The 13,642-nt window shown below is 46.2% G+C and overlaps 1 protein-coding gene across 2 annotated transcripts in view; it reads left to right on the plus strand.

The window, feature by feature from the left end:
- Positions 1–13,642, plus strand: part of LOC106565583 (SLIT-ROBO Rho GTPase-activating protein 3) — a 123,589-nt gene that overhangs the window by 78,104 nt on the left and 31,843 nt on the right. For both annotated transcript variants that reach the window (XM_014132865.3, XM_014132866.3), the window contains exons 7-11: positions 346–567; positions 783–884; positions 3,468–3,665; positions 7,766–7,850; positions 11,707–11,734. In XM_014132865.3, the coding sequence (XP_013988340.1) occupies positions 346–567; positions 783–884; positions 3,468–3,665; positions 7,766–7,850; positions 11,707–11,734 (635 nt within the window). The remainder of the gene's footprint in view (positions 1–345; positions 568–782; positions 885–3,467; positions 3,666–7,765; positions 7,851–11,706; positions 11,735–13,642) is intronic.

Genomic DNA, 13,642 nt, shown 5'->3' on the forward strand with positions numbered 1-13,642 from the left:
TTAACCCATAGCAGTGTCTGATTTGGAATTAAGTTAATGTTGAAGGTCAGGTTAGTAACGCGCTTGTAGGAAATGAGAGGAATCGTGTGACTGAATCATGTGAATGCTAAAGACTGAGTTTATCCCATTGACTTGTGTATAATGGATTCAGACTGGTATGTCAGGTTGTCCATAATTAGGTCCAGGAGGTTCTTAGTCACATGACCTGAGCCACAAAACTCTGGACCCTTGGTGTAGACTTACAGTCAGGTCATGTGGTCAAGAAAAATGCCTATATTATATTCTACTCCGATATTAGTTATTGTATTATACTGTACTATAATGAGTGTTTTTCCTGTATCTCAGTGCTGTGACCTGGGCTACCACGCCAGCCTTGCGCGTACCTTCAGGACCTATCTGTCAGCTGAGTACAACTTGGAGACAAGTCGCCACGAGGGCCTGGACATCATGGAGAACGCCGTGGACAACCTGGACTCCCGCAGCGATAAGCACAAGATCATGGACATGCACAACCAGGTGTTCTGCCCTCCCATGTGCTTCGAGTACCTGCCCCACATGGGGGACGAGGTGAGAGGTGTTAAATGACTGATACATTTGGTACATTGTCATTATTGAAACTGATCCGAGTTACAATTACAGCCAGTAGATTTGTTCAACCATGGAAAGCACGTTCACGCCAGCAGAAACAACGTTTCGGAGCATCCTTTTTCCAATTCTGTGAGGTACACTTAATGAAAATCCAAGTGCCCGGCCCATACCTCTGTGTACGTGTGCCCCCTCAGGTGTGCCAGGTGAGTGCCCAGCAGCCTGTGCAGACGGAGCTCCTGATGCGCTACCACCAGCTGCAGTCCCGTCTGGCCACGCTCAAGATCGAGAACGAAGAGGTGAGGGCTATCGGTAGCATCCATCCCCCCAGTGTGTCTACTGCGTCACTCCACTGAGATCGCCCTGTTGTCCCTGTTGTCCCTGTTGCTCCTGTTTCCCCTGTTGTCCCTGTTGTCCCTGTTTCCCCTGTTGCCCCTGTTGCCCCTGTTTCTCCTGTTTCTCCTGTTTCTCCTGTTTCCCCTGTTGCTCCTGTTTCCCCTGTTTCCCCTGTTGCTCCTGTTTCCCCTGTTTCCCCTGTTGCTCCTGTTTCCCCTGTTGTCCCTGTTGCCCCTGTTTCTCCTGTTTCTCCTGTTTCTCCTGTTTCCCCTGTTGCTCCTGTTGCCCCTGTTGCCCCTGTTGCCCCTGTTTCTCCTGTTTCCCCTGTTGCTCCTGTTTCCCCTGTTGCCCCTGTTGCCCCTGTTTCTCCTGTTTCTCCTGTTTCTCCTGTTGCCCCTGTTTCTCCTGTTTCTCCTGTTTCTCCTGTTGCCCCTGTTTCTCCTGTTTCTCCTGTTTCTCCTGTTTCTCCTGTTGCCCCTGTTTCTCCTGTTTCTCCTGTTTCTCCTGTTGCCCCTGTTTCTCCTGTTGCCCCTGTTGCCCCTGTTTCTCCTGTTTCTCCTGTTTCTCCTGTTGCCCCTGTTTCTCCTGTTTCCCATGTTGTCCCTCTTTCCCCTGTTCCCCCTGTTCCCCCTGTTCCCCCTGTTGCCCCTGTTGCCCCTGTAGCTCCTGTTTCCCCTGTTGTCCCTGTTTCCCCTGTTTCCCCTGTTGCCCCTGTTTCCCCTGTTGACCCTGTTGACCCTGTTGCCCCTGTTGCCCCTGTTTCCCCTGTTGCCCCTGTTGTCCCTGTGCCCCTGTTGCCCCTGTTGCCCCTGTTGCTCCTGTTGCCCCTGTTTCCCCTGTTGTCCCTGTTACCCCTGTTTCCCCTGTTGTCCCTGTACCCCTGTTGTCCCTGTTTCCCCTGTTACCCCTGTTGTCCCTGTTGCCCCTGTTGCTCCTGTTGCCCCTGTTGCTCCTGTTGCCCCTGTTGTCCCTGTTTCCCCTGTTGTCCCTGTTTCCCCTGTTGCCCCTGTTGCCCCTGTTTCCCCTGTCGTCCCTGTTTCCCCTGTTGTCCCTGTTTCCCTGTTGCCCCTGTCGTCCCTGTTGCCCCTGTCGCCCCTGTTGCCCCTGTTGCCCCTGTTGCCCCTGTTGCCCGCCCTGTTGTCCCTGTGCCCTGCCCCTGTCCCGTCCCCTGTTGCCCCCTGTCCCGCCCCTGTTGTCCCTGTTTCCCCTGTTGCCCCGTGTCCCTGCCCCTGTTTCCCCTGTTGTCCCTGTCCCCTGTCCCCTGTTGCCCCTGTTGTTCCTGTTGCCCCTGTTGCCCCGTTGCCCCTGTTTCCCCTGTTTCCCCGTGCCCTGTGTCCCTGTTTCCCCTGTTTCCCCTGTTGTCCCTGTTGCCCCTGTTGCCCCGGCCCTGTCCCCTGTCCCCGTGTCCCTGTCCCCTGTTGCCCGGCCCTGTTGCCCGGCCCCGTGCCCCTGTTGCCCCTGTTGCCCCGCCCTGTGCCCCTGTGCCCTGTTGCCCCTGTTGCCCCTGTTGTCCCTGTAGTCCCTGTTGTCCCTGTTTCCCCTGTTTCTCCTGTTTCCCCTGTTTCTCCTGTTTCCCCTGTTTCCCCTGTTTCTCCTGTTTCCCCTGTCCCCTGCCCGCCCCTGTAGTCCCTGTTTCCCCTGTTTCCCCTGTTTCTCCTGTTTCCCCTGTTGCCCCTGTAGTCCCTGTTTCCCAAGTCTCTGAAATGCCAGAACTCAGGTCTATAGATACAATCAACTCTCATCGCAATTTCAATGGAATGGCCCACACACACTTCCTGGGAGCTGAGAATGTATCTTTAGCTTGTGATTGTGAGCTTGTATGATAACCGTAATGGATGCATGTTCCAGGTAAATACAGTACATCCCTAATAATGGCGTATTGTGCGTGGTGAGGAGTGGTCCTTCTCAGTGGGAGCTGCAGGCAGCATACACACACAGCTCTCTCTCCCTCTAAGTGGATGCAGATGCTAATGGAGATGCTAATGACCCTGGCTGGCTAGTTACAACCTGCCCTGATGGCTACGCCTCGGCTACGTCTCATATCGCCCTGGTTCTCATCATGTCTCATAACGTTTCATATAACTGCCGGGTAATGGACGAGTCGTGCCACTCTGGGAATGAGCCTGATCAATCACAGTGCTGTATAGAAAGAGCCTGCAGCCCTTTTACATACAGCCGGGCCAGATGCTCTTCATATTCTGCTGTTATTGTGATGAATGGCTGACTGGCAGGTCGTCTGGTACGCTGCCTAGGAATGAACCGTGTACCTGCCTTAGGAGGTGAAGGCTGTTAGGTGTCAAACAGCTACAATCAAAGGTTATTCGTTGTTATTTGGGGTCGATTTGTCTTTGAAATGGGATATGCCAGTGATCACTCACATTTGACCTTGCAAGTGGCATAGGATGCTTTTACTTTTGAACCCTGAAGCTAAAAAAGCGTCTATTACTGTCTTTTATGTTCAAAAAGACCTGGATCAGATGGCTGAGGAGGAAATCCTGGTTCTTTTTGTTATGGTTTGAGTTGTTGAATCTTTGCCTTTGCTGTAGGTGAGGAAGACTCTGGACGCCACCATGCAGATGCTCCAGGACATGCTGACTGTGGAGGACTTTGATGTGTCTGATGCCTTCCAGCATAGCCGCTCCACTGAGTCCATCAAGTCGGTGGCCTCTGAGACCTACATGAGCAAACTGAACGTGGCCAAGAGACGGGCCAACCAGCAGGAGACAGAGGTCTTCTACTTCACTGTGAGTACCTGCCTGCTATACATAGCTGTCATACCTGCCTGTTATACATAGCTGTCATACCTGCCTGCTATATAGCTGTCATACCTGCCTGTTATACATAGCTGTCATACCTGCTTGTTATGGATAGTTGTCATACCTGCCTGTTATACATAGCTGTCATACCTGCCTGCTATATAGCTGTCATACCTGCCTGTTATACATAGCTGTCATACCTGCTTGTTATGGATAGTTGTCATACCTGCCTGTTATACATAGCTGTCATACCTGCCTGTTATGGATAGCTGTCATACCTGCCTGTTATACATAGCTGTCATACCTGCCTGTTATGGATAGCTGTCATACCAGCCTGTTACACATAGCTGTCATATCTGCCTGTTATACATAGCTGTCATACCAGCCTGTTATGGATAGCTGTCATACCTGCCTGTTATGGATAGCTGTCATACCAGCCTGTTATACATAGCTGTCATACCAGCCTGTTATACATAGCTGTCATACCTCCCTGTTATGGATAGCTGTCATACCAGCCTGTTATACATAGCTGTCATACCAGCCTGTTATACATAGCTGTCATATCTGCCTGTTATACATAGCTGTCATATCTGCCTGTTATACATAGCTGTCATACCAGCCTGTTATACATAGCTGTCATATCTGCCTGTTATACATAGCTGTCATATCTGCCTGTTATACATAGCTGTCATATCTGCCTGTTATACATAGCTGTCATACCAGCCTGTTATACATAGCTGTCATATCTGCCTGTTATACATAGCTGTCATACCTGCCTGTTATACATAGCTGTCATACCAGCCTGTTATACATAGCTGTCATATCTGCCTGTTATACATAGCTGTCATATCTGCCTGTTATACATAGCTGTCATACCTGCCTGTTATACATAGCTGTCATACCTGCCTGTTATGCATAGCTGTCATATCTGCCTGTTATACATAGCTGTCATACCTGCCTGTTATACATAGCTGTCATATCTGCCTGTTATACATAGCTGTCATACCAGCCTGTTATACATAGCTGTCATACCAGCCTGTTATATATAGCTGTCATGAAAAAAGAAAGAAACGCACACCTATTAAGGCGAGGTGTCCCTGTCCCTGCGAGGTGCTGGCTAGCGGAGTAGAACACTAGAAAATAAAGGAAAGCCGCACACTCTAAGAGCTCAGATGCAAAAATGTAATAACCAACGTTTCGACAGCGAAGCTGTCTTCATCAGGGTATCATCACAAACACTGCGAGATGAGTCATTTATATAGTGTCAAGAGACACACAGGTGTTTGTAATCATGGCCAAGTATGGCCTAATATCATTGGTTAACTCAAATATTTAAAAAAATGGCATACAAAGAACATACAAAAAGACAAACAAATGGATAGCATACGATCATAGCATTTGTAGTCTAAAATGTATCTAACAAACAATTACAATGGCAAAATCACAATAATCACAAGAATGGCTTCAGATCAAAGTCTATGTTGAGACCGAAGGGAGCAAGGGTCTTTAAATTAAAGATCCAGGCAGCCTCTCGTTTTAACAATAAATTATCAAGGTCACCCCCTCTCCTCGGGAGGGTGACATGTTCGATGCCAATATAACGCAGAGACGAAATCGAATGGTTTGCTTCCAAAAAGTGGGCCGCAACTGGGTAAGTCAAGTTTTTGCACCTAATGGTGCTACGGTGCTCTGAGATACGTACTTTTAATTCACGCTTTGTTTTACCCACATAATTTTTACCACAGGGACAAGTTATAAGATAAATAACTGACTTAGTGGAACACGTAATAACACCTTTAATTGGGATAGATTTCCCTGTTTGGGGGTGTTTGAAGGATCTACATTTATAAGTGATTTTGCCATTGTAATTGTTTGTTAGATACATTTTAGACTACAAATGCTATGATCGTATGCTATCCATTTGTTTGTGTTTTTGTATGTTCTTTGTATGCCATTTTTTTAAATATTTGAGTTAACCAATGATATTAGGCCATACTTGGCCATGATTACAAACACCTGTGTGTCTCTTGACACTATATAAATGACTCATCTCGCAGTGTTTGTGATGATACCCTGATGAAGACAGCTTCGCTGTCGAAACGTTGGTTATTACATTTTTGCATCTGAGCTCTTAGAGTGTGCGGCTTTCCTTTATTTTCTAATACATAGCTGTCATACCTGCCTGTTATACATAGCTGTCATACCTGCCTGCTATACATAGCTGTCATACCTGCTTGTTACACATAGCTGTCATACCTGCCTGCTATACATAGCTGTCATACCTGCTTGTTACACATAGCTGTCATACCAGCCTGTTATGGATAGCTGTCATACCTGCCTGTTATACATAGCTGTCATACCTGCCTGTTATGGATAGCTGTCATACCTGCTTGTTATACATAGCTGTCATACCTGCCTGTTATACATAGCTGTCATACCAGCCTGTTATGGATAGCTGTCATACCTGCCTGTTACACATAGCTGTCATACCTGCTTGTTATACATATCTGTCATACCTGCCTGTTATGGATAGCTGTCATACCTGCCTGTTATACATAGCTGTCATACCTGCCTGTTATACATAGCTGGCATACCTGCCTGTTATGGATAGCTGTCATACCTGCCTGTTATGGATAGCTGTCATACCTGCCTGTTATGGATAGCTGTCATACCTGCTTGTTATACATATCTGTCATACCTGCCTGTTATACATAGCTGTCATACCTGCCTGTTATGGATAGCTGTCATACCTGCCTGTTATACATAGCTGTCATACCTGCCTGTTATGGATAGCTGTCATACCTGCCTGTTATACATAGCTGTCATACCTGCTTGTTATACATAGCTGTCATACCTGCTTGTTATACATATCTGTCATACCTGCCTGTTATGGATAGTTGTCATACCTGCCTGTTATGGATAGCTGTCATACCTGCCTGTTACACATAGCTGTCATACCTGACTGTTACACATAGCTGTCATACCTGCCTGTTATGGATGGCTGTCATACCTGCCTGTTATGGATAGCTGTCATACCTGCTTGTTATTGATAAGATAATTATATAATAAAGGTAAATGAATAAAGAATCCATTATTAATTAGTAGTTATGTAGCATGGGTAATGAATAATTAAAGTACTGAACGTTAGTTCCATAAGGTCTAGTAGAGACCCGGAAGGGAGAGAAATGTGTGTGTGTGATTAGTGGTCCTAAGGGAACCGTAGACGTGTGTGTGTGAAGAGACCGGGAGTAGCCTTCAAGGTTCTCCTAATCTCGGGGGAAAGGAACAGGCAGCGCTGGATGGTGATTAACAGTGGTGGGAAGTCAGGGGAGGGATACTATTCACCTACTGTTTGTGTGGAGGTGTGTGCGTAAGCGGAGAGAGAGGATAAAATGAACTTCTTTGTTAATGTTGGGCAGAACGTTCTCTGAATAAACCGTACAAACCTTTTGCAGAAAGCTGAGTCCTTGCCTAATTATTCTTTACCCAGTGTCTTACAAACCTTGGGAATTAGTCAAGGCTTATTGATTGTTAATTATTATCATGGGGATAAAATAATTCCCACGACAGCTATACATAGCCGTCTTACCTGCTTGTTATACATAGCTGTCATACCTGCCTGTTACACATATCTGTCATACCTGACTGTTATACATAGCTGTCATACCTGCCTGTTATGGATAGCTGTCATACCTGCCTGTTATGGATAGCTGTCATACCTGCCTGTTTTGCCCTAAGATATGCATCCATGTCTCAGGGCAACTGCCTGTTATATCGGTTTCACACTAAAGTGACAAAACTAGCTGTACTACCATAGTCTTTTTCCCTGACTAAAAGGACCTTTAGTGTCAGTTTAGTGCACATCAAAGCCATCAGCCGTCACACTATTCCACAAAACACGCGTGCTTTGGAAATCACATGGAAATTAAATTATCCTTGGAACAGATTGAATTTGTGCCATTCAGAGTGAGACTGAATGTGTTCTCTGGCCTTTGTGGTGGATGGCGGGTGGCTCTGCCTGTTCCAGTCACATCCCATTAACACTGTTCACTCACTGACACTTTCATCTGGTCTGTCTGGGTTTGCAGAAGTTCAAGGAGTTCCTGAATGGCAGCAATCTCATCATTAAACTGCAGGCCAAGCATGACCTCCTGAAGCAGACATTGGGAGAAGGTAAGGGCCCTAAGTCTCTCCACCAATGACGTCATGTCTATGGACATCAATGTTAGTTCGACATCCCTTCTGTTAATGTTACTATTTCTTCTGGTCACAGTGGCGTTAATGACAGGCGCCAGGCCTAGTGTGTCAACCCCTAGCTTATTATGAGCCAGGGTTCCCTGGGAAAGGTGATGGGTCTGTAAAATGGCCGCCTTCAGGGGCAGTAGTGTTGTGGTGCGCTTATCTAATGAGGAGAGCTGAACCAGGCTGAAGAGCGAGGACACCATAGGGACTTGTGTCCCCTCAATGTGCAGTAGGGGTGAAACAGGGAAGAGGAGTTCAGTTCATATTCAAAGGAGAGGACTGTAAGTGCATCAAAGGTATCATAACGAAACATTATAACATCACAATCCCCTCTCCTCTCTGTATGTTGTGCTGTAGCCTCTAGGAGGGTCCTGGAGGAGTCTGGGTAATAGAGACCCCCGCCCCTCTCACAGAGGCCCCTCCCAGGGGGACCCTTGTCACCTCAGCCGTGAGCAGTTTACGCCCAATCAATCAGGCTGTCCCAGCTCCCAGCCGCACAGGCCTATCTCCACAGCTGCTGCTGCACCAGGGGTTCACCAAATAGAGAGGGACAGCAGGAGCAACCAGCTGGGGCCGTGTGTGTGCACAGCCGCACTCACTCACTCACTCACTCACTCACTCACTCACTCACTCACTCACTCACTCACTCACTCACTCACTCACTCACTCACTCACTCACTCACTCACTCACTCACTCACACTCAGTGTTTCCCCTAGGATTTTTTTTCTGCAGTGGTGGCAAGGGTGGGTGCATTGCTACTATTATTAGCGCAATGACATGCTAGCTGTTCCCATAGACTTCCAGTCATAAAGCAAACGACAATCCATTTAAAAGCGTGTTTCGGCAGAAATACATAAACAATAACATCACATGTTTTGCAGTGGTGGCAACAATTTAAATGAATATAGGGGAAACACTGCACTTACACTTGCACACACATGCACACACTCCCCCTATTTCAACTCATACACACATACGTACACACACTTGTTCAACATGGATTCTTGTCTTTCGTTTGGGCCTCCCTAATGCTCCTCTGTCATCTTCAGATCCCTATGAACTGATACCTCAGACAGCTTGAGTATGTTTTCATGTGAACATAGCCCACAGCTGGTTTGTTTGTGTGATTGTGGCTAGGAGCTAGAAACAGCGCGACCGTGTCTGTCTGCGCCATCTTGTTGGTCCAGTGCTGCTGCTGTGTGTATGGGTGTGACATACGGCGGCTGCACGTACCAAACATGTTTCATTATTGAGGTGATCAATCAGCCCTGCTCATTAAGCATGTGTGTGTTCAATCAGGCCTGCTCATTAAGCATGTGTGTGTTCAATCAGGCCTGCTCAATAAGTGTGTGTGTGTGTGTGTGTGTGTGTGTGTGTGTGTGTGTGTGTGTGTGTGTGTGTGTGTGTTATTAGTGACCATGGAGAATACCACATGGTGCACACATCAGACCTAGCTGTATAGATTACTACAACACCATGTCAACATTGAAACTACTCAACATGGCTGGGACAGCTGCCATCCTGGAAGCATACCCTCCTGGGTTCTAGCTGAAAATCACAGATCTTCATCCATGAATATCTATATTTAACGCAGGTAGAATTCACAGACGGTTATAAAAAAATACACCATTGTGATGATTCATTCCCTATTATCAGGTTATGTAGCTGTAGGTTGATTTGTTGGTTTAGAATACTGAAACCTTGAGTTAGCAGCTTTTACATAAAGTATTCGGCTCATTTAGCAAAAGTACTTCAGTCACCAATTGCCCCTTTAATAAGCCCCGCCCCATAATTTGGGGCAACCAATCGCAATCGAATTAATAGCAACTGTTGTCAAGACGACACCTTGGACATGGTCACGTTTAAATCCCATGAAAGCCAGTGAGGGCTAGGGCAAACATTTGTAGTTTTCTTTAAAAAAAATAATTGAATAGTGCACCAGGAGTACTTGCTACTGTAATTCCTGAAATGCAGAACCTGTTAATTAAGTATTTTTGGAATCCAGAATTATACTTTTGTTAGCTTCATTGTTTGATGGCCCTGCTGGTTAGTTAGCTCTCCATCTTACTAGCCACTTAATATAACTTGTTTTCTCAAATGTATGTTCATAACATTGCTATCTGCTGTCAACATCAGGATACGATTTCAAGGCACTAGTTAGCTCTAAAAGTGATTATAGCTTTGACTGTATGCTGACAGGTAATTACACAAACATAATTTTACCAGGTTCCCGTGAAGCAATTGTAATGATAGTCCAAATCAAATCAAATCAAATGTATTTTTATATAGCCCTTCGTACATCAGCTGATATCTCAAAGTGCTGTACAGAAACCCAGCCTAAAACCCCAAACAGCAAGCAAAGCATGTGAAAGAAGCACGGTGGCTAGGAAAAACTCCCTAGGAAAAACTCCCTAGAAAGGCCAAAAACCTAGGAAGAAACCTAGAGAGGAAACCTAGAGAGGAACCAGGCTATGAGGGGTGGCCAGTCCTCTTCTGGCTGTGCAGGGTGGATACCACAACATATCCAAGAGTTTCCTGATTAACAAGGGGCAGTCTGTGTTTAATTTAATTGTGTATTAAAAACACAGTTTGAGATCATTGTGAGACGATTTCACCAGTGGTTTAATGGGGAATTGGGCTTTCGAAAAGGTTGTCCAAGGTTGCAACAGTAACCAAAGGGGGCGGGGCTTAGCAAAGGGTAAAATGTTACTGTGTTCTTGCAGTTACAACGAGACACTTAAATCCTTATGTTTGGATATGAAATTAAAACGGAATTTGTATAGGCAGCCTGTGCTTTGCCCATGCTGGAGAAAAGGGGTGTAATTTCTGGGTTCATTGAGCTGAGCTAGGCTAGACTATCACTCACTGGAATGACTGGCAGGAAATGCACTGTTGTTTCTCCACATGAACGCTCCAGAGACCACACTGCTAGTCTCATCTACTGCCAACATTATGCATAGAGAAATGGGTCAGTCATCACTCTCGTCTCTCATTCTAAAGCTGATAGAAAGGGAACAACAGAATGCTGGAATAGTGTACTGTTAGAGCTTGTTGTACACAATGAGGCACATTCAGTCAATGCTCAATGGATTATATTTAAAAGACAAAGGGCCTTTCTCAACGCCAGCTAATAAACTCTATTTATTAACTATTGGCTGTTAAAGCTATGGTTAGTGGGAGGACCTTTCTGACACATACGAATAACAGTAATAAAGACTGACTGACTTCTTCATTGCCTAACCTATACTCAATGTCTTGTCTTTACCTGAGGCTCGACTAGCAAGGTTTGTTGGTTGTGTGTGTGTGCCTGCGTGTGTGTGTGCGCGTGTGTGTGTGAGAGAGAAAGACAGAGGGAGAACATTTATTTGTGAAAGTGTGTGTGTTTGGGTTGGGTTTGGTGTTTTTGCGTGCACATGTGCTACTGTGTGTCTTGAGACGTGCGCAGGGCTTCGGGACAAAGGGCTCAGTGAGCCGGTGCAGACATCGCTCAGTGTCACCAGTGTGAGATGCACCCCCAGTCCCCTTGCCTTCCACCTCGTACCCAGAGCCTCTTTTCTTCCCTGAGGGAGCTGGCCTGCACCCTACAGGGTCCCCTATGAGGTTTCTATGGTGACAGCTCAATGCATTTGTCTCAAGGATGCTGTTGTCCCTAGACCATTCAGCTCTCTCTCAATAGCTTTGACTAGTCCCATGAAACCCTTCACTGAGCCGTGGTAGAGGAGCAGGAGTTAGCCTGCGCACTGTGCATATTCCTAATGACATTTCTTTCTTGTTCTGTGTTTGCAGGAGAAAGGGCTGAATGTGGGACTACGAGGTAAGATGTCTTAAGATAACTAAACCATTTCAAATACCCTGCCTTTGACAGAACTACTCTCATGGTGCATACAATATAATATATATTATACGGTTATTTGATTTCAGTGGGTGTCTAATAGAAAATAAAGAAACAAACTACTGCAGATCATACAGTATGGAGTTCTCAGAGCATCTTGTTCACAGACATCCATTGTTTAATACTTCATTAACCTTATTGCCAGGAGTTAATACAAACCTAAGCATCATGTGTTGCAACGATGAGCCAAAATGAGCAGAGTGGTTGAGGCTGTGTTTAGAGTTCCGGCTGGATGGCAGAGAGGAGAGTGCTGTGTGTCACTGATTTGTCCGTCTCTGGGACGGGCTTCAGGGCCGCAGTGCAGATGGATCAGGAATGCTGGGTAGCTGTTTGTGTGTGTGTGTGTGGGTGGGGGGTGGGGGGCAGGCCCTGAATAGGAAACCTGAACATTGTCAGCTCTACCTCCCTCTGAGGGCAAATAACTCAGTGTGGATGTGTGTGTGAGAGAGAGATACAGTGGGGGGAAAAAGTATTTGATCCCCTGCTGATTTTGTACGTTTGCCCACTTACAAAGAAATGATCTGTCTATAATTTTAATAGTAGGTTTATTTGAACAGTGAGAGACAGAATAACAACAAAAAGATCCAGAAAAACGCATGTCAAAAATGTTATAAAATGATTTACATTTTAATGAGGGAAATAAGTATTTGACCCCTCTGCAAAACATGACTTAGTACTTGGTGGCAAAACCCTTGTTGGCAATCACAGAGGTCAGACGTTTCTTGTAGTTGGCCACCAGGTTTGCACACATCTCAGGAGGGATTTTGTCCCACTCCTCTTTGCAGATCTTCTCCACTCCAGGACCTTAATGTGCATCTTCTTGAGCCACTCCTTTGTTGCCTTGGCCGTGTGTTTTGGGTCATTGTCATGCTGGAATACCCATCCACGACCCATTTTCAATGCCCTGGCTGAGGGAAGGAGGTTCTCACTCAAGATTTGACGGTACATGGCCCCGTCCATCGTCCCTTTGATGCGGTGAAGTTGTCCTGTCCCCTTAGCAGAAAAACACCCCCAAAAGCATAATGTTTCCACCTCCATGTTTGACGGTGGAGATGGTGTTCTTGGGGTCATAGGCAGCATTCCTCCTCCTCCAAACACGGCGAGTTGAGTTGATGTCAAAGAGCTCCATTTTGGTCTCATCTGACCACAACACTTTCACCAGTTGTCCTCTGAGTCATTGATGTTCATTGGCAAACTTCAGACGGGCATGTATTTGTATTCTTGAGCAGGGGGACCTTGCGGGCGCTGCAGGATTTCAGTCCTTCACGGCGTAGTGTGTTACCAATTGTTTTCTTGGTGACTATGGTCCCAGCTGCCTTGAGATCATTGACAAGATCCTCTCGTGTAGTTCTGGGCTGATCCCTCACCGTTCTCATGATCATTGCAACTCCACGAGGTGAGATCTTGCATGGAGCCCCAGGCCGAGGGATATTGACAGTTCTTTTGTGTTTCTTCCATTTGCGAATAATCGCACCAAATGTTGTCACCTTCTCACCAAGCTGCTTGGCGATGGTCTTGTAGCCCATTCCAGCCTTGTGTAGGTCTACAATCTTGTCCCTGACATCCTTGGAGAGCTCTTTGGTCTTGGCCATGGTGGAGAGTTTGGAATCTGATTGATTGATTGCTTCTGTGGACAGGTGTCTTTTTTACAGGTAACAAGCTGTGGTTAGGAGCTCTCCCTTTAAGAGTGTGCTCCTAATCTCAGCTCGTTACTTGTATAAAAGACACCTGGGAGCCAGAAATCTTTCTGATTGAGAGGGGGTCAAATATTTATTTCCCTCATTAAAATGCAAATCAATTTATAACATTTCTGGCATGTGTTTTTCTGGA

Source organism: Salmo salar, chromosome 12, assembly GCF_965601325.2.
Source record: "Salmo salar chromosome 12, fSalSal1, whole genome shotgun sequence".
NCBI lineage: Eukaryota > Metazoa > Chordata > Actinopteri > Salmoniformes > Salmonidae > Salmo > Salmo salar.